This window comes from Hyla sarda, chromosome 1, assembly GCF_029499605.1.
Source record: "Hyla sarda isolate aHylSar1 chromosome 1, aHylSar1.hap1, whole genome shotgun sequence".
Taxonomy (NCBI): Eukaryota; Metazoa; Chordata; class Amphibia; order Anura; family Hylidae; genus Hyla; species Hyla sarda.
In genome coordinates, this window is record NC_079189.1 from 438,390,296 (window position 1) to 438,405,552 (window position 15,257).

The 15,257-nt window shown below is 42.1% G+C and overlaps 1 protein-coding gene and 1 pseudogene across 4 annotated transcripts in view; both read left to right on the forward strand.

Moving 5' to 3' along the window:
• LOC130344453 (U2 spliceosomal RNA) overlaps positions 1-135 on the forward strand; it is a 151-nt pseudogene extending 16 nt beyond the window's left edge.
• YPEL1 (yippee like 1) overlaps positions 1-14,986 on the forward strand; it is a 20,082-nt gene extending 5,096 nt beyond the window's left edge. For 2 of the 4 annotated variants that reach the window (XM_056532132.1, XM_056532121.1), the window contains exons 2-5: positions 3,895-4,173; positions 7,255-7,298; positions 10,150-10,258; positions 10,922-14,986. In XM_056532132.1, coding sequence (XP_056388107.1) covers positions 4,057-4,173; positions 7,255-7,298; positions 10,150-10,258; positions 10,922-11,011 — 360 coding nt within the window. In that variant the 5' untranslated portion in view covers positions 3,895-4,056 and the 3' untranslated portion in view covers positions 11,012-14,986. Of the gene's footprint in view, positions 1-2,861; positions 2,976-3,894; positions 4,174-7,254; positions 7,299-10,149; positions 10,259-10,921 lie in introns of those variants that run through there. The other 2 variants (XM_056532141.1, XM_056532150.1) reach the window with 2 other exon arrangements.
• The last annotated feature ends 271 nt before the right edge of the window (positions 14,987-15,257 follow it).

Sequence of the window (15,257 nt, forward strand, 5' to 3'; positions counted from 1 at the left end):
TTGGCTAAGATCAAGTGTAGTATCTGTTCTTATCAGTGGTTTAGTCTTTGCCATTGATGTAGGATGGATGCTGCATGGAGGAGCAGGTGTGCCGGGGCATTCCGGGGCTGGTGCCACGTAACCAGCTCAACGGCTGCCCTCATGTGATCTGTTTCTCCAGGTCTCGCCATGAGGTTGGGGGGGTGTAGAGCCGAGGTACTTTTGTGCCTCGGGGAGTGGTGACCCTGAGGTCCCGAAACTCACTGGGTGTTAAAGCTAACTGAGTGAACGCACTGCACCATATACTCTTCACCTTTGGCACTCACCCTTGGTATCCCGGCCTTCTGGCTAGGATCAGGGAAATTTTTATAGATCCGTCTGGATGACCGGGCAGAATATCTGCACTCATTAACTTATTTATTATTTTTGTATGTGCCACTTTGCATGTTTTGTTTGTACACAGGATTTGTCAGGATGCCTCACCTCCCTGCAACCCCTGGGCATCTTGACTTAGGTCAAGATGCCACCAGTATACGACTCCTCGGCTGATACCTTGGTTAACGCCTAGGTTGAAGCCAGGTGCATTTGCGGCCCCTTAGTAGCTTCGGCGAAAAGGGGCATCGAATCTGGATCCTTGCAGGTGCCTTTTGGCCCGGAGGTGAAGGGTAGGTTTGTTGGGGGGCGCCTCTCCTGTTGGAGAAGGGCTTAGCTATAGACCGCATCCTTTGTGCACATTTTTTTAGTGTGACACGTTTGCACTTTGGGTGATAGAGAGCTCTTAAAACAGCGGTGGTGATAGGACTCAGGACCCCAGGACAGGCAACAGGCAGGGGCAGAGAAGCGGGTGGCAGCGGTGGCCTCTGGCACTGCAAAAGCCGCTGCAGTTCTTTGATTTGTGGCTCAGGGCTCTGTGCAGTGAGGACAAGGTGGACTAGGACAAGCAGGGCTCAGTGCACTACACTGAGGACAAGCAGGGCTCTGTGCACTACACTGAGGACAAGCAGGGCTCTGTGCACTACACTGAGGACAAGCAGGGCTCTGTGCACTACACTGAGGACAAGCAGGGCTCTGTGCACTACACTGAGGACAAGCAGGGCTCTGTGCACTACACTGAGGACAAGCAGGGCTCTGTGCACTACACTGAGGACAAGCAGGGCTCTGTGCACTACACTGAGGACAAGCAGGGCTCTGTGCACTACACTGAGGACAAGCAGGGCTCTGTGCACTACACTGAGGACAAGCAGGGCTCTGTGCACTACACTGAGGACAAGCAGGGCTCTGTGCACTACACTGAGGACAAGCAGGGCTCTGTGCACTACACTGAGGACAAGCAGGGCTCTGTGCACTACACTGAGGACAAGCAGGGCTCTGTGCACTACACTGAGGACAAGCAGGGCTCTGTGCACTACACTGAGGACAAGCAGGGCTCTGTGCACTACACTGAGGACAAGCAGGGCTCTGTGCACTACACTGAGGACAAGCAGGGCTCTGTGCACTACACTGAGGACAAGCAGGGCTCTGTGCACTACACTGAGGACAAGCAGGGCTCTGTGCACTACACTGAGGACAAGCAGGGCTCTGTGCACTACACTGAGGACAAGCAGGGCTCTGTGCACTACACTGAGGACAAGCAGGGCTCTGTGCACTACACTGAGGACAAGCAGGGCTCTGTGCACTACACTGAGGACAAGCAGGGCTCTGTGCACTACACTGAGGACAAGCAGGGCTCTGTGCACTACACTGAGGACAAGCAGGGCTCTGTGCACTACACTGAGGACAAGCAGGGCTCTGTGCACTACACTGAGGACAAGCAGGGCTCTGTGCACTACACTGAGGACAAGCAGGGCTCTGTGCACTACACTGAGGACAAGCAGGGCTCTGTGCACTACACTGAGGACAAGCAGGGCTCTGTGCACTACACTGAGGACAAGCAGGGCTCTGTGCACTACACTGAGGACAAGCAGGGCTCTGTGCACTACACTGAGGACAAGCAGGGCTCTGTGCACTGAGGACAAGCAGGGCTCTGTGCACTACACTGAGGACAAGCAGGGCTCTGTGCACTACACTGAGGACAAGCAGGGCTCTGTGCACTACACTGAGGACAAGCAGGGCTCTGTGCACTGGGGGCAAGCGGACAAGCGTGTGAGCCAAGAGGTTCTATGACATGCTCTTGGCTCACACAGCAGGATGACAAGCCAGGAACCTGCACAGAGCCCCGCTTGTCCTGTCCTTACTTCCTGTATTTGGACTCCTCACAGAGACACACATACAATAGCTGCAGGGACACTTTAAGGATATTAACTGTTTAGTTTCCATAACACTAGTGACACATTCCCTTTAAGTTACTGCACCTAGAAGAGCCTAGAGCTGAATGTCCTGCTTTGTATTTCCACCTATAATGCGATTACTACAAGCTTTACAGAATTCTACATCAATTGTACCTTCTTAGGAAAGTATAATGTGAGCATTCAGATTTTCTGCCAATCCTTGTTTAGCTAAGGTCATTACAATTTCTTTATGGAGTCCATTGACAAAATCTTCTAAATGTTTGATATCTAATACAGAGCTGGCCACACTTTCCCCTTAGCTGGAGCAGCCTAAATATAACCCCCCTTGCTCTAAGGTGCCTGGTTGTGGCTGCTTTCTGCATCAGCGGTAATATGTCAGCTATATTTACCCTGCTATTCTTAGATACCACACACGGATTTGGTTTGCTGTGCTTGCAGGTTGTTTGTTTAGGTTCCAGCTTGCTGACCACAGACAGAAGTGTGAAACCTGGGCACTGTTTACATGGATTGGTTGCATACTGGGACACTGACTATTTAGGGCCCTTTTGTTTTAGAATTCAGACCTCTATCTGATGGATTCTTTGTCTCACCGTTTTAAAGAGGAAGATCAATTGTGTTCATTTACTCTAGAATAAATGCAGAACTTCATGAGAAACTCTTCACTTACACTCACCATCGGGCATAAAGTTACAGATTTGGACAAAGCAGGTAGCAAATGTTTCCATAGGTATTACAAGGTTCAGTGTATGCGGGACTATTCCTAGATATCAATGGCTACATCCGACCAAGGCTGGGTGTACACCATGTTTTTGTAATCCAGTTCCCGTATACGTTTTCAACGTAAAAACCATATGGAACCGTATTGAAAACCGTATGCATTGACTCTCCATTGAAAACCGTATGCATTGACTCTCCATTGAAAACCGTATGCATTGACTCTCCATTGAAAACCGTATGCATTGACTCTCCATTGAAAACCGTATGCATTGACTCTCCATTGAAAACCGTATGCCAAAAGATGCATCCACTTGTGTCCGTTTTGCAGCTTGTTTGGTTTTGTCCGTTTTTTTTCCCGTACCCAAAATCGTAGCCTACCACGGTTTTTGGTCTGGGTGAAAAACTGAATGGAAACCTTTTTTTTTTTTTTTTTTTTTTTTTTTAACATGGGAGTCAATGGGAACCGTACAGAACCGCGCGTGCCTACGGTTACATCCGGTTTCACCATACGGTTTTGAAACCGAAAGTTTTTTTTTTTTTCTTGGAAATTCAAACAAGTGAAACTTTATTCATAATGGAGTGAAAAGTTAAAAAACATATAAATTTTTTGTCTTAAAACCGGATGCAACCGGACATCATTTTTTAAAACCGTATACGGGTTTCAAATTTGTACACACGTTTTGATACAGTTTAGTCCGGTTTTGAGGAATCTGTTTTTCATCAAAAACCTGATACGGAAACTGTATTGCAAAAACGTGAGGTGAACCCAACCTAACTCATAATTACTGACTGTGACCCTACATATAACAACTCTAATAGGGTGTCCTTTTAGGGTGAAGTCTGTTGGTTTTCAGTGAAACTAGTTCTGCTTTCTTACACTCCTATTATTTTCTTCTTTTCACCCTCACAGGTTGACTTTCTCCTCTGGCATCTGTGTGGAAAGTGCCACACAATCCCCAAACCAACAACGGCTTTTGCTTGCATTTTCCAGTGTTTCTTTTGTCAGAAAGTGCAGCAAAGTTGTAATTCATCCAGTGCCAGCCCCGAGCTGAGTGAGGAGCCACCGACAGACATGGTGAAAATGACGAAGTCCAAAACTTTCCAGGCTTACCTGCCAAACTGTCACAGAACCTACAGCTGCATTCACTGTAGAGCACATTTAGCCAATCACGATGAATTGATATCCAAGGTAAGTCTTTATTGGGGTGGTGTCAGTTTATAGTTCCACTGGATATACTTTCAGAGAAATGAGAACCGCACTAAGCATTAGAATTTCCTCGCATATAACGGATTGCAGCTAGACCAGTGTTTCCCAACCAAGGTGCCTCCAGCTGTTGCAAAACTACAGCTCCCAGCATGCCCGGACAGCCAACGGCTGTCCGTGCATGCTGGGAGTTGTAGTTTTGCAACAGCTGGAGCCACCCTGAGCTAGAGAGTGGCATCTTTTACCCAGAGGCTCACTTGTTAAACAAACTGAGCTCTGTCTTACAGATGACGGCTGCATGCAACTGCTGGCATCGAACTTCAGTATGATCCCAGCAGCTTATCCCCTCACCCCAATAGAGATCCTGGCATATAAAGAGTGGCTTGCGGGGTGCTGATGGTTACTATGGAAGTCATAGGCTTTCTGAATGCCTCCATGCCTGCCATAGGAAGATCTAGCCTCAGACTGTACTAGTAGGTCATCGATTTGAGAGTTTACTGCCATACAGCAAAAGTTGGCGGCTCGCCTCAGCCTGACTTTCCCATCCGCTTCCGGACTAACCGGCTGTGCCACTGGTCCAGTAGGCAGAACTAAGAAAAGGGATGTCCAGCGCGGGATCTTTTTACTGCCATCCAGTTGAGTGCTCGTAAAAGAAAACAAATTACTGCTAATAAAGGTGTTAAAAAACAAAACAAAAAAAAAGTGTTAAATACAATAAAAATTATTTTTTTTAGAAACCCCTGGCAGTAAAAATTAAAATCCTCTCCCTTTTCCAATTTTATAAATAATAGTAAAAAAAAAAAAATCAATAAAAAAAAAAATATATATATCAATGTGCATAGAAGATAAGCTCAGAAGCAAAATACCCGCACTCACCATTAGATTAGCGACAACCGGCTCCTAAGGATATATGATAGTTAAACCAGCGGAACGGGGACCATGCTGTAACGGGCGCTCAGGAGTGAGCCTCACTCCTGAGCCCCCCATTACAGCATGGTCCCCGTTCCGCTGGTCTATCATATATCCTTAGGAGCCGGTTGTCGCTAATCTAATGGTGAGTGCCGGTATTTTGCTTCTGAGCTTATCTTCTATGCACATTGATTTTTTCCTATGTTTTGGACTTTCCCAGCACCACCATAGCTGACGGCTTTATCAGACCCGCCTCCGTTTGAGCTGTTCAACTGGATCTTAACCCTGTCATTACTGAGTTAATCGCAAGTAGTGCTATCCCTTCCTTTCCTATTCACTGATATATATATATATGTGTGTGTATATAATCACCGTGGGGGAGATTGATCAAAACTTGTGCAGAGAAAAAGTTGCCCATAGCAACCAATCAGATGGCTGCTTTCATTTTTGAAAAGGCCTCTGAAAAATGAAAGAAGCAATCTGATTGGTTGCTATGGGCAACTGGGCAACTTTTCCTCAGCACAGGTTTTCATGAATCTCTCCCCATGTGCATAAATGTCTGAACTATGGAAACGTTATTGATCCAACACAGTGAATGGCGTAAATAAGCCATATAAAAGAATCATAAATTTATGGTCACATCCCAGAGAATAAAAGCAATCAAAAAGTCCCATTGGCATCAGAATGTTAACCATTAAAACATACAGGTCATGTCACAATAAAGTGAAGACTGTTCCAAAGCCAAAAAATGTAAAAAGTTATAATGGTCAGAATATGGTGCTTCAAATCTTAAACTAAATCCCTCAAATGTTTAGAATTGCAAATTTTTTTTTTTTCAATTCCAGCCCACAAATCTTATTTTTTTCTGTTTCGCAGTACATTTTAAGAAAAAATGAAGGGTGCCTTTTAAAAAGTACAATTGGTTCCACACAAAACAAGCCATTGTGGCTCTGTATGTGGGGAAAATTAAGAGTTATGACTCTTAGAAGATGAGGAGTTACAAATATGACAAAAATTGCTGACGGGGAAGGGGTTAAAGACTGGCTGCCTGCGCTGAATGCAGTAAATATATTTCCTTACTCCTCAGATGGTTGTTGTTTACTACAAATATAGTCTGCCCTTATATTATTTCCTTTATCCCTGGCATGCTTACATTCTCTTCCTGTGACTTCCAACCAGTCTGCTAGAATTTGTTCCAGGCATTTACTACTCTTTCAGTTTAAATAATACTTTCTCACATTGCTCCATATTTTTCTTCACACTAACCTCAGATTGTGCCCCCTTGTTCTTGTATTTAGCTTCCCTCCTGACCTTATTTAACCCTTTTAACCTAAAGATTTAAATCGCCTCCTCCCTATTCCCCCTTTTTTTTGCCAGCCTGCATAAATTAAAGTGTACCTGTAATTTAAAAAAAAATAAAAGTTTTGATTGGTTGATGTCTTAGTGCTCTCAGCGATCTTTGTCCTCTCCTGCCTGCATGGTATAAGGCTGTCCAGAGAAGCCAGGGAGTGAAGCGTGCTTCAATGTACTTATCCCCACTATCTCCTAGCTCTGTGACATGTCAAATTTTTTTAAATGACAAGTACATTATAAAGGGTTAATTATACAAAGCTTTTGACATGTTGCCAAATGTTTTGTGCAGCAGGACTCATGGGATCCCCTGTGATCGCTAGTTATCAGCAGGGGAAGCATCCGGGAGCACATCCAGCCAGCAGATCCTGTACAGAAATAAGGTTGGATCTGTCATATGGCTGGGGAGTGAACCGCGCACTGCCGCTTGCTTCCCAGGCTGATAATCCTAGTGATTGCAGTGGATCTCAGGACTTAGACACAATGCAATCAAAACCTTTGAAATGTCTGGACAACATTTCAAAAGTTGTAGAATGACAGGAACCCTATTATGTTCTAAGAGCATTAGTTAAAGCCTTTTGTACTTTTACTTTCTTAGAAGCGACTGTTATGTTATTTACTATATAGACCAAGTTATGGTCATGCATAGGAAATACGTTGTAAATAAGTGGTTTTCTGGTTATCAAAGAAATTGGATCTTTTTTTATCCTGCACAAATCTATGCCAGAAATGCACAGTGGTAGATATTCTTATATATGTGTCATTTCTGGAGGAATAACCACCTGATGGATTTTTTTCCCCCCGCAGTCATTTCAGGGAAGTCAAGGGCGAGCCTACCTCTTCAACTCTGTGTGAGTATTTCCACAACTTCTAAAGACTTTCACGCTACTCCTTTCTACTCAGACACATTGGGGGCGATTTTGTACAGTACAAATCTGAAACCAGCGAGTTTAGTTGACTTTAATTTGTTTGGACAGCTTTGGGTTTTCAATACCATTCTGACCTAAGAAATATAAGTTTTAAGATGCTTTTCAGGAATTTAAAGGGGTACTCTGCTGCCCCAGTGTTTGGAACATTTTGTTCCGAACACTTGGAGTGGGTGGTGGGGGTCGTGACATCACGGCTATGCCCCTTGTCACGTCACCTCAATGCAAGTCTATAGGAGGGGGCGTGGCTTTTGCCACGCCCCCTCCTATAGACTTGCATTGAGGGATGTGACCGTGACATCACAAGGGAGTGTGGCCGTGACGTCACGACCCCTGCTGCCTGCACCCAACGTTCTAAATGAATGCCGGGTGCTGCACAGAGATTGTGGGGGTCCCAGCTGCGGGACCCCTGCGATCAGACATCTTATCCCCTATCCTTTGGATAGGATATAAGATATCTAGGGGTGGAGTACCCCTTTAAGATGAACCTTGTGCATTTCTTTTTGGTTGTACTTATAAATAAGAAAGCTTTTATATATATATATATATATATATATATATATATATATATATATATATATATATATATATATTTAACTTTTGCTTATTTTTAAGACCATATGATACACACAAATCTATCGTCCTTATCAGCCAGTTCTCGCTAAGCCTTAATTTCTTAGAGCTCTCGGTAAATTAACGCAGTGCTGTGATTGGCTGCTGTGGGAAACAAAGCCTTTTGTGTTAGAGTTTTGCTAAGTAAGGTTATATGTATTCTATTTGGAGAACATGGAAAGCGCTTCATATATCTATGTTCTGGACTTATTGATCAGTACAGACAGCTGCGCAGTCACTCACCGTACAATACAATCGAATTAGGATCACACCTAGCCCGTTCTATTTTCGTCTGGAGTGCAAAGCTCTTCTCAGTCAGGTCATTTCCTTATTTATTATCTTGTGAGTAGCTGTCCAAACTGTGCGCTATAAATAAGTACATGAGAAAGAAAGTCTGCACTGGAGTCCTGGCTGTTCTGCTAACAGAGCACCTGGCGTAGATCGCATCTGGTGTGAAAGGGTTGTAGGCTCTACAAGCAGGAAATTCTAGAGGACTCTCTGCCCGCTTGTTCCGTGTAACTTACCCAGTCAGATTAGGAAAGTATCTGAAACGCTTGTAGTATTTGGTTCTGCTTGCCAAGATTTGCCGGCTTGGAATCTGACTAAGCTTTACCCTGTGTCCTCATGCTGATAGAAGTGGCTTGCATGTATTAACTCTTTGATGTTTTAAATTTAGCATTTCTCCAAAACCTTTTCTATCCGTACTGTGTACTTGTATCTCTATACATTAAAACTGATAAATGAACAGACTAATCTTTCTGGAGGCATCTACAGAAATGCTTAATCCTCAAACAATCTAATGCTCTCCTGACTAGTAAATACAGTCACACTCCTTATGAGAACTTGTACTGTTGGTGCTTGTCACCAGTGCAGGGAAACTGGAAACATTACTTCTATTTTGCACATTTTCAGTTTTTTTTTTCTCATTTTAGAAATACATAACATGTAAAGTTAGGTTCAGACAACCATGGCAAAATAGTAAAATTTTTTATTTTTTATTAAATAGCAAATGTTCCCAGAACCACAGTTCACGATAGATAGTGGCTACTTGACAACAATGTAAAATATATTGCTAGTTTTAAAGGAGAGCTCCACTGAAATTATTTCTTACCCCTACATGCCCGGGCTGCCAGAATAAAAATAATAAACTATAACTTACTTTCCACCACACCCCGGTGCTGCTGGAATCTGTCTCCTGTTCTCTTCTGGCTTTAAGTGCCCAACACGTCACACTGCGGCGCAGCTGATAGGCAGCGATGTCCAGAGTTGGAGTACTGCAGACAGATTCCAGCATCATTGGTGAAATAGCTGAAAGTAAGTTAAAGTTTATTATTTTTGGTCCGGTAGCCTGGGCATATAGGGGTAAAAAATCTTCACTGGAGTTCTCCTTTAATGTTCTGTTGATTATTGATTATTACTAGCATTCAGATTTAAATGGGCACTGTCAGATACAAAAACTTTTGATATACTGTAAAGCATGTATAACCAATAGGTTTTGTAATTGCTTTCATTAGAAAATTTTCAGTATTTCATACTGAAAAAGCCAGTCAAACAACTACCCCCCGCCTGCTTGGACACATACTAATCCTGCTGTGTCCATGCGTCATCACCTATGTCATGGACACACTTCCTTGATTGACAGCTGAGTGCAGGGCTCGGAGCTGGAGGAAAAATCCTCCCACTGTCAGCTTGTGCCCCGCTACTGTCAGTGAGGACAAGCTGGGAGTTGTAGTTTTGCTAATGCTAGGGGAGATGTGAGCAGACAGCATTCTGAGGGAGGGAGCGGAAACCTGCACAGTGAGGCCACGCACCCTCCCTTTGAGAGAAATTCAGACTAGTGAACTGAATTAAAAGTGTAATAAAAAATAAAGAAAGGTCCTAGACACATACAAATTAGATGTACATGGTCAGGATTAGGTACTGAGTGATATATTAAAAAAAAAAAAAAAAATTGTTGGATCTGACAGGTACACTTTAAGCCTCCTCTCTAGAGAGAAATTATGATTTAATAGAGGAGTGGTGCTATTGTATACTAATGGGGAAGTTTTGTTCTTTGACGTGCCATATAGCTAAATCTTAGGTTTTTCTTTTTTTTTTTTTTTTTTTTTGTTTGCTTGTTTTTTTTAAACCTCTTGACTGACAATAGACTGTCTTTGCCTTACAGGGTAAATGTTGGCTGTGGCCCAGCAGAAGAACGGGTCCTTTTAACCGGGTTGCATGCAGTGGCTGATATATACTGTGAAAACTGTAAAACCACACTCGGCTGGAAATACGTAAGTTATTCATACAGATTTCTATGATTCCCACCCCTTTTACAGATGCCCACATGCCTCCACTATAATAAAGTAGTACTGTAATTAAAACTCTCTTCAAAGGCAACTCAGATCTGATACTGAGAATCCTCTCTGATGTTCTATTGTTCATTGTCAATTAATGATCTGCTGCCCAGTATGTGAAACATGATTCCTCCAGAAATGGGGATGGTTGAAAGCCAGGGAGCAGTGGCAAGGAGAGAAATGCTGTTACAGCATGAGAATTGTTTGCACATAATTTAAAAGATTGGAAAACCCCTTTTTAAGACCATTCCAAAGAATAATTCAGATTTTGATGACATTTAATTTTCTTATCTTTGCTAATCCATGTAGAAAATTTGCACCAAATCAGACTAGTGTGCATTAATCCTTTATCGTAAAAAAATTTCTGGACCCAGTACAACATGCAAATAGGCACAAGTTGTCAGTTATGTTGTTAAAGCAGACATTAGTGCAACTATAGGAACACTATTGTCACCTTACTAATGCCTGGGAGGAAGCTTACCAATGAGAAGCACTGACCTAAGGAATGGAGAGGCTAGAGAGTGTTAGACAATTTTTGTGCTAACGTTTGCTGTATGGCTTTTGTTTTCTGTATTAATAACGTTTCCTTGTTTCCCACAGGAACATGCCTTTGAAAGCAGTCAGAAATACAAGGAAGGAAAGTTTATCATTGAACTGGCACACATGATAAAAGACAATGGCTGGGAGTGAGTCCTGTCCACTGCTCTCTGGCCAGGTTTTATTACCGGCAATGTAAAACTGAACTGTGGAATTTGTTCTAGAGCAACCGATAAAATTTTGAACTTTACGGAAAAAAAAAAGTAACCTCATGGATTGGTAGACTAGTGTATGGACACATTGTGACTGGACTTGAATATTCACATGTCTTTGAAGGTTCCTTCTCCCTTTTACTCTGCCCCCCCCCCCCTTATATAGGTGTATTCTTGTGTGTGATCAGCTGTTAGCGGTATCTGCTGCAGCACACTGGAATAGATTCGCCCCATCCACCGACTTGTATACTTACATGTCCCGGAGACCTGACTCACCTGTGTTGGCTTGCAGTTTTGTTCTTGTGCATGCCTATATTCTCTGTTTTATCCCTTCTCGCATTTCGGCATCCCAGTTCCAAAGTTGAAGAAATGAGTGTGCATTGGACAAGGTCATACGAGGAAAAAGAAAACAACCATCAACCTTGTAAGACTAATTCATGGAACTTGCAGTGCGAGGCATTCCATGTCCTGGGCCTGAAGACACTGGGAATGACAAGACAGTGTTTTCAACGCCTTCAGTGCATGTTCAAGACTTCAAACTCCGTGCTGCTGTTAGGGGGAGGGGTTCCAAAGTGCAGAGAAGCGCCAACTTCCAGTTGTTCCTTTTGGTTTACACATATTTAGGAACTCCTGAGGATAGGGAAAGGCTCCCTTGGGGAAAAAAACTAATATTATGACAATATTTCTTGTCCTAAATATTATTTGCTCCAGACTATATGTTTTGGAAACCCTGTGCAAAGAAAAAGAATAATTTTGATGGAGTGGTGGAACAGTTGTTGCAGACCTCTCACGTGGGAGCAAGATGGTTTGCAGAGGCGGTTATTGTGTAACTAGCGCTGCAGACGTAAGAAACGTGTTATGGCTGGTTCCATAAAACATGAATTTAATGCACTGGATTGAGAGGGCATTGAAATGTTGTTAGGCATGCTCCTGCTTTTTTGCACATTCACAAAGTAGGGAATCTTTCTGGTGAAAAGGCCCTCCTTGTTTGTATAGTATATTTCCCATTTTTGTGTAGCATAGGTAATTTAAGCCTAGGGGTGTGGATGGTTTGCTGGTTAAATCTCTCCCAAAGTTTATTGCATCTTATTTTTATCAAAACAAGAACCTGAACAATATATCTAAGTAAATGTTACGTACATGTTACATTGCACAGTGCGGCTGCTGTGGATGGAAGAAGGAAATTGTGACAGACTGAGCCTACCCATCCACTATTTCCCTGTGTGGCATGTATCCCCGTGGGGCTGCTTTTCTTATGGGAACCATAAAGTAGCCGCACATTTTCCTCTTCTACAGGCATCCCTGGATGAGGCGTGGACCTCGGCTCTAAATGTATTTGCTCTGCGCTTTTGTAGTTGATGTGTGCTTTGCATTTCCTTAGCTTCTTAGTTTTCTCTCTTTTTAAATAAGTGAAATGTAATCTTCTATCTTCTGCACATAACCTACTTGGAAAGAAGTTAATGCATTCATCAGCCTTCATAGGGCTAAGGGGTTACAACAAAGACATCAGTTTTGGCTTTTGCAGGACCATTTATTTTTCTACACTACCACTACTGTGAGCACTTTGAATTGAATGATAATATGGAAATCCATGCGATAGCAATGCTACTATTTCCTGCCCTTCAAAACATAATCTATGTAATTCTATGTAATGCCAACTCTCAGTGTGATGACTGACGCAATGCTGCTTAATGCATTATCTAGAACTAGGCTGAACCGCACTTTATGCTTATTGTCAATTGCAGCTACCGCTTTTCTTATACTTCTAAAAGGTAGATTACTGCTACGGTGTATAGATAGAAAACCTCTTTTCTTCAGTGCATTCTTCACATACAGATCAGTCACTCTTTGCTCTGTGTGTATCCGATCTTGATATGGTTGGAAATCTACCATTGCTGTAATCTATCAACCTCTGCTGGTACTGTGAAAGGGGTTTTAAAAACAGTGAAAAGGAACATGTAGGAGTTAATCCTTTAGCTTGACTTGTGGTATAGTCACATGCAGAGGTAATGGTGCGACACAGAGCCAATAGGAGCAGTTTCTATTAAGATCTGCCGCATTGCCACCTCTACATGTGACTATACTCAAGAGGTTGTGCTCAACCAGTGTAATCTTTATCCCAGGTTCCTCTAAACTAGAGTGGAAACATTACCTTCTATATCCCTATATATTTTGCTATGCACTTTGCTCTTTATCCATTGAACACGTGCACAGATAAGTTATGCACAGTTCAACGTGATTATTGGCCTCCAAATTTTTATTTAAAGCAGAATTTTACTAAAGAAACAGCCGCCATTAGTAGCCTGTTCTTGCCTTGTGAACAAAGTACCCACCAATCACTAATGGCTCCCGGTTGTGGCTACGGTTATATATAAATATATAGGACAGTCTGGTTACTGGTCCTGACATGTCTTTTTGTTTTACAGCAGTTTGCATAAAAACTTGAAAAATATATGTACAAAACTAAAAAGTAAAAAAAAAAAAAATCCATCTAACCAATTTTTTGTATATAATATTATGGGTAATATTTAAGCATTTTTGTGTTTGTGGTAAAGTTTCCTCCCTCCAAAAATCTTTTTTTTTTGTTTTTTTTTGTTTTTTTTTCTCTTTAAATAATTTGTGTAGCTACTTAACACATTTTTGTGTGTGCGTGTGTTTTATATTGTGTTTTTTTGTTTGTTTGTTTTTTTTTATATAAAAACAAAGCTGTTTGGAAAGTCATTAGGATTCATTACATTTTTTGTGTTCCAGTACTAAAACTGTCCCTGTACCCATCTGGTAGGCTCTCAGCTTTGTCATGGCTGCCTCTGGGTACTAAATGATGATCGGGGGTTTGTACTTAATCAGGTGCTCTGTTCTACATGTCCCAATGACTAAGAAGTTGAATAGTACTTGACGTGACTTTTACTTGATTCAGTGCTGTTCCACTTTAGGTCCAACAATGATATTCTACACCTGCCCGATGTGACATTTAGGACTTCATTTTGATACCTTTGCATTGTACCATACTTTTCCAACAAAATTCTTATCCAGGATTTAGAACAACGGACTTCATTATGTCTCTGAAATTTCTCTCTTTTGAGCATTTCCAGATAAAACTAGGATGTGTTCTCGTACCAGATACTATAGGCAATCAGCCAGTCGGCATCTAAGATACATGTTAGCTGGGTAAAGCCTTGCCAGTCCATGTGAAGAGATGGTCTACCTCTCCTTTCTACAACTTACATGATTAAATGACCTCTTATCGTTTTCACAACTAGGTGCATAGTTCATTGTAAAGTGCACTTATTTTGCTTTATTTTATGTATTGGCAGTTTTTTGGGGGCTCCAAGTAGAAAATATGTGATGTGTCTTATGCCCCTGTGAGTTACATTTCTGCACTATTGGGGTAATGCTGGTGGCAGCTGTGAATTAAGATCTTGCCTCTCGCATTTCTTACAGGAGTTGGATTTTTTTTTCGCCCTACAACCTAGTTGGCTTCATGGCAAAGATTAGAAAAGAATAGTTCTAACCGAAATTCTCAACCCTGTGACAGAATTAAGATGCCCCAGAATATAATGAGTTAAATAGGCCTAAGCTTTATTCAATGTGCGTATTGCTAACTTGGACCACATCAGTGTTAGAAGTCTGCTGAGCAGAGCTTCTTGATGTTCATCCATGAAAGACCTTCTAAAGTGAGCTAGGACTTACAGACAGAGCCACTGTTCTGATTGGGACATGCTGCCACACTATGTGATGCCTAGTGCCGACACTTCACTCACTATTTTACACCATTCACACTGAATTATTATTATTATTTTTTTTGAGATGTCATAGCTTTGCTGTTCTGTCCTAGCTATATTGTACAACACTTGTGTGAATTGTTTCACGTTGTTGTATACAATTTGAGGTATCACAATAAAAGGCTTTAATCAGCGTTTCAGTCTCCAATCTGAGTCTTCCTTCTATATACTTGAGTACCAATACAGTTAGGTCTCCTGACATGTCCAGTTTAGTAAATACTTGCATTCCTTATGAAGTAAAAATTCTGGGTCATCTTTTGTGTTGTGCTGTTCCTCTGTTATACTTCCTGGAAATGTATGTATAAACTGACAACTATGGGATACACAACCTGTAGACAAGGGAAATGTCAGGGACCAAAGAGACTATGCAGAGATTTAAAGGGGTACTCTGGTGGGGGGAAAAAA